A 6,000-nucleotide genomic window follows, 5' to 3' on the forward strand; every position below is an offset into this window, starting at 1 on the left:
GGTAACATGAGTATTTTACCTATTTACAATTCCTTCATAATTTCTTGAATGAAATTTCAGTATTGTGTATCCAATAGGTGAAAACAATAGACTTTATTACTTACTTGCGATTTTATTATGATTTCTTGAATTAAATATCTGTATTGTGTCCAGGAAGCGAATTCAAGAAAGCTATTGTTACTAACTTACAATTTCTTCATAATTTAATGAAATGAATAAAACTATTCTAAATTAAATTTCTACAACACGGAATCAGGCAACAGAGTCTCTCAAACCCCTTAAAGCTCTTTTAACAGATACAAAAACTACTTATTTAAAACAAAAACTTCGTTTTTAATGAGCACTAAGTAAAGAAAAACCACACGGAATCAGGCAACTGAGTCTCTCAAACCCCTTAAAGCTCTTTTAAAAGATACAAAAACTACTTATTTAACACAAAATACAGGCAAGCAAATAACATGGGAATTCCTATACACGCAAGCAAATAACTGAGTTATTTTTACGTCACAATTTTCAACTTAAAACCATTCTAATTATAGCATCCAATTTCTCATACTTTAATTACTCGTTACGCTTTCTTAACCACCGGAAGTTTAACCTACGTAAATTAAGTTATATACAATACTGGTTTAGAAAAACTGGAATAAAATAATTGATACAGTTTAAATTGCACGCTACCTTTGAATAGGCAATGTGATTATACCCACCTAACCAGATTGTACCTACCAAACCAGATTATACCTACCAGAAAACCTGTTTGGTACATAGGGCCCGTAGAAATGGAACTTCTTACCCTACTGAAGAGAGTGTGAACCCGATATTCCCGTTCCTCTGGGCCTGACTCTGCCCCATTTGACAAAAAAGAGCAGACTAATAATTCCGCTGAAAACTGAAACAAGTCTTCCCTGAATTCACACAGATGAATACGAAGGATTTAACTTTGCCTTCATCGCAATCCGGTTGCCAACTTCGGTTATTTTAGCTAACTGAAGCGGGAACTGTTCAGCTTCAACCCGGTAACTAAGCGGAATTTGTTGGCAAAAAGTAGCAACAGTAAATGAAAAGACGTGTCAGAGTAATTATTTACAAGTAAAAGAAAAATTATCGGAAAGAATTGGCGTTGGTGGCAGTCGAACCATCATAGACTCTGGTAATCAGCAAAAGCTCCTACCAAGCAAACATGAGGAAGCTTTATCATAGCGTTTTATATATACTTTATAGTCCAAGTCAAACAAATCAATAACTTTCATAACATTTCAAGTGCAGATTTTTTTTTACATTAAAGAAATCTGTCGAAATGCACACATTTCTTTTCTGGCTCTATCTTTTTGACTTTCTGCGGGCCTATTGGTATTTTATGTATGCTGGGCTTAGTTAGGCTGGCCGAAAGTGCAGCTCTTGGTACTTAGGAGGGACTTGCTCCCCTCCCCGAAATCTTAAGTTTTTTAATTTCTGCGCACTTCTTGTTCGGATTAACATAAAAAAAATTATTGTCTTTTTTTCTGAAAACAAACTTCTCTTTATGTATCTGGTCTTACTCATAAAAAAGGAAGAAATAGTAGCCTTTTGGCTTTGGCGATTCAGAAGGTGATGTGTGACATTTTTAAAAGTTAGATTTACATCCTACACTTTCAAACACAGCATTGATTCAATCTTTTTGTTCATACTTGGCTTTTAAGATATTTTTAGCATTCGCCGTTAAGATATTTTCAGGAGGAGGTCATCTTATCTCGCTCAGTTAAATAGCTTGAAATTGATGCTTTTTATATCAAATTTGTTTTATTGTATATATAATGGCAAAAAAAATCTGTTTATAGCTTTTGAATAACAAAGAAAAACACATTTCCAGTTTGTCTACTCTTCTCTAAAATTTATGGTGTATAACAAATTATTTCCAAATTTCTGTAGTACAGCTCGTAGGACTCTTCTTCTTTCGATTACTCACAGATTTGATCAGTTATTATGTGATTGACAAGCTATTCTCGGGTACCCAGTTCAGTTAATATATTTACTGTCAACACTTTCTTTATTGAAAAAAAATAAAACGATTTAGCTACTGTGACTAAATGATCGAATTACTCTTTTTCCTTCTTCCTTTACTTGTCATCTTGCTTCTTTCTTTGCTTTGGTCTGTTCTTTTCTTTCTCTTCTTCTCTCAGGTACTGATAACAAGAGACTTAATCTAAAACCTCATGTAATTTTATATCAACCTTTTTCTTTTCATTTTGAAAGTTTTTATGGGGTATAAGCAGGATGACGTATAAATCATGTGTGAGAATGAGAAATTAAAAGTACCCTGCACGAAATTGATTTAGAAAGTAATTGTTCTTTCCTCCTTCTTACCAGTTTCTTTGCTTAAGCAACAGTTCTTAATAAACATAGATTTACCAAGACCCACACAAATGCTCATCTTTACCCGAGTAAGGTATTTGAACTGATTCTTTAATGTTTTTCTTCAACTGGATGTACTGCTCTTTTTAAAATATTGAAAAGTTTGTCCAGAAAACGATTACTATCCCTAATACTGAACCAATAACAAAAACCAGCCAAGAACAAAAAAGTTCTTTTTTTTGTAAATGACAGAAAGGTAAAAATGTTACTTGTTGCTCCTGCTACACGAAAAAATTTTTTTAAGAGAGTGTTCCAAGAAAATAGTATGAAATGCGTAAAACAGAATATGTCCCGACATCGCCTGACGCTTTTTGGCAGACTTTTAAACCATCTGCGCTGGGGACCAATTCCAGGGACGATATATTGTAACTAATTTTATTTTCCAGGGACAAAACAAGGAATACTGGACGAGTCACATGTCGTATATGCCTCGAAGACTACCAGACTACTACTAATTTCCTCTCTGAGCCTATTGATGTTTATAATGATTGGATAGACGCATGTGAAAGCGCTAATTAACTTACTGTCATTTTTATTTCTTTTGCACATATCTAAAAATTTTAGTTAATATAATGCTTAAATTTCCAATTTTATTTACTTGCAAATTGTTAGCGGCCGGGGAAAAGCGACCGAGCATAGTCTTCATTTGGCAAAAGTGAGCAGGCCTCTGGCACATCTTGTAATAAGCGTAATATGAGCCATCCAGAAGCTGAATTAAGTTTATATTTTGTAATTTTCATATTTTAGCGTCAAAGCGCTTGATTTTCTCCCCCCTCCCTCCTCCTAAGAGTGCTCCTCAGTGCCTACAAATAAACACTAATAAAGTTGGGAGCTGATGCTGTTTATAGGCCAAGTAGCTAATGATATTAACATACGTGACGACAGGGAAAGCAAGAATTTCGCTCAAAGATTTGTCTTTAGAGATTGATATCCCCACTTAATACTGAAAAACCAAAAAAATTGCCCAATAATGTAGTTTTTGTACTTCTATATGAGCTTTATTGTATGATGTATGAAAATCAAGACCACGGTTTGAAATATCTTCTTTTTAAGTTTCTTTGTTGTGTATTTGGAGGACTTCATTGATTTGCCTCCTGAACAGGTCACATTTCAGTAGATGAATGGTCTTAATTAGGTATTCATCATTTTAGTTTACTAGAATAAAAATCACCACATCATTTAGTCCCAACATTGATAAATTCAATACATATACATCAATACATCTTACCACAGAGGTAGAATGGGGGTGTAATCCATCTATACATTGCCAGGGACCATAGATAAAATACCTTAAATTTATGGAATAAGTGGCCATGGAGCATTTTTGTGCATTTAACCTTGTGCTCCTGGGTTAACCACTTTCTGTGCCCCGGAGCAATCCTTTGATACCCTCACGTTGCGGCTATCTATGCCAATGAATGTAACCTTATAACATCCCTCTGCCTTAGTTATTAGCTAGAAACTTAAATGAAAACCTGTAGCTTTTAAAACATTTGATTAGTTAAGTTGGCGGAGCAAACCCCAACGGGTGTTTAGTAGTGACTAAGTAAACTCCACTAGGCATAGAAACTCTAATCAGGCGAATCTAGAGATCGTCAGGTTCTAGGGACTACCAGTAGTTACTAGAGGTAAAATTTTAAACGGAAGAAACATGAGCCATCCTGTTAATTCATCAAAGACCCTATCCTCCCACCTAAAGTGAGGAATAAAGTACAAGACCGTATGGAATAGAATAACTTCTCCCTAAAAAAGTATATGTTTTTTAATATTATGAATATATTTTTTAATATATTATTTAATAAATTAATATTATGAAAAAGACATCTGCTTTTCGTTTTGCCCTAGGCAGATGGACAAAAACACAATCTTTGTCAATCTATCATCTTTAAACAAACTGAAACGTAAAGTTAAAATGAAATGAATCATTCATACCAAGGAGGCTGCCTCTCGCCTCAACTCTCCACCCTTTACTCTAAAGTTGGATCCTCCTTACAATCCATGTAAAGCTTGCATTCCTAGATTGGTTTCGTCCTTTCCCCTGTTTATAATTTGGGACTTTGAGGGTGCTCCCAAAATGTCTTGCATCTCCTTTCCTCAGTTGCTGAAATAGCTAGAAGATGGAGCTTTTCATCTTAAAATGTTTTTTATGTATATATGTTTAAAATTCTGAAAAAAAAAGAAGATAAGGCCTTTCGATGTCATGCTCGGGCTTTGCGAAGCAGAGCACATGGTAATTTTTGATAGAACATCTGTATACCTCTGACTAAACCAGAAAAAAATTATCACTGATACAGATACAAATCCTTTATCTAAAATTTGTTTAAATTCGTCTCAGGAACCTGACAAATGCTAAGCATGCTAATTGTTAAGCTATAAATTTTAAACTACACATGCACCTTTTGAATTGCCAAAAAATTAATTCGTCCATGGTCCTTTTTCTTTGTCAATTAAAAAACTTGATACAGGCAAAAAAAACATCCAGGGGTGGCTTAGTAGTAATCCCCGACAAAATGTCTTGTTTGGGTATTTTTTAGCTATGTCGGAAAAATTACCAGAAAAATTTATGGCTGTGAAACTTCTGTAACAGCTCAACTTGTTTTAATTCTATAGTGCTTTGGATTTTAATTCAACTTTGACATCTTTTTCAAAAAACCGTACCGTCTTTTTGACCAAAATTATTTAATACCGTCTATAAACTAGGTTGAAAAGCTAAAGCTGCGTTTAATCCGTTTCATCGATAGCTGAGACGTATTTTAGAGAAATGCATATATAAATCAAACAAAGACATTGGCAACCATACCATATAAAAACAAACGGAATACATACTATAAACCTTTTCAGCTCGATATTTAGCAGCCCAAAACTGCCAAACGTGTTTTTAGAAGACGAGTTCAGTAAATTTCCGAAATTGTTCTCAAAGCTCGTTGCTGGTATTAATTCTTTATTTGAAAAGTCATAGCATTCTAACAACATGTAAGATAAAAGGATCAACTCTAACTTATCAAAAACTTATAAATACCAATAGAATAAGTGACTAGCGTTGTCAGAATATACTAAAGCAAAAAAAAAAAACGACAAAAACCTCAGATTCCTAGTCGGTCGTACAATATCCGAGAGTCTGGAAATAGACTATCTAGCAGCACGTAGAGAAAGGTAGAGCAAAAGTTTTAACCAAAAAAAAACACAAATATTGCGTTATTATCTTGTTATCATGTTCACGTTCATATCCTTAGGGGCTTCGACACAAGAGCAACGTACCTTTACCTGTTCTACATAATTTCTTGATCAGATTTACTAATCAAAATTGTCAACGGAAGAGACATTAGCCATCCTGTTAATTCATCAATAGGCCCTGCCCTCCCACCTAAAGCGAGGAATAGAGTACAAGACCGTGTGGAATAGAATAACTCCCCTTAAAAAAGGTATATGTTTTTTTAATATTATGAAAAAGACACCTGCCCCAGACAGACGGACAAAAACACAATCTGTCATCTTTAAACAAACTGAAATGCAAAGTTAAAATGAAATGATATCATTCATACCAAGAAAGCTGCTTCTCGCCTTAACTCCCCACCCTTTACTCTAAAGTTAGGTCCTCCTTCCAATCCT

At 34.4% G+C, this 6,000-nt stretch overlaps 1 protein-coding gene across 2 annotated transcripts in view; it reads left to right on the forward strand.

Annotated features, from left to right (window-relative positions):
- LOC148944793 (transcription elongation factor 1 homolog) overlaps positions 1 to 2,979 on the forward strand; it is a 60,115-nt gene extending 57,136 nt beyond the window's left edge. For both annotated transcript variants that reach the window (XM_089100317.1, XM_089100318.1), the window contains exon 3: positions 2,778 to 2,979. In XM_089100317.1, the coding sequence (XP_088956443.1) occupies positions 2,778 to 2,910 (133 nt within the window). In that variant the 3' untranslated portion in view covers positions 2,911 to 2,979. The remainder of the gene's footprint in view (positions 1 to 2,777) is intronic.
- Positions 2,980 to 6,000: the final 3,021 nt, after the last annotated feature.

This window comes from Artemia sp. Qi Xiang Cuo, chromosome 14, assembly GCF_049724085.1.
Source record: "Artemia sp. Qi Xiang Cuo chromosome 14, ASM4972408v1, whole genome shotgun sequence".
In the NCBI taxonomy this organism is placed as follows: domain Eukaryota; kingdom Metazoa; phylum Arthropoda; class Branchiopoda; order Anostraca; family Artemiidae; genus Artemia; species Artemia sp. Qi Xiang Cuo.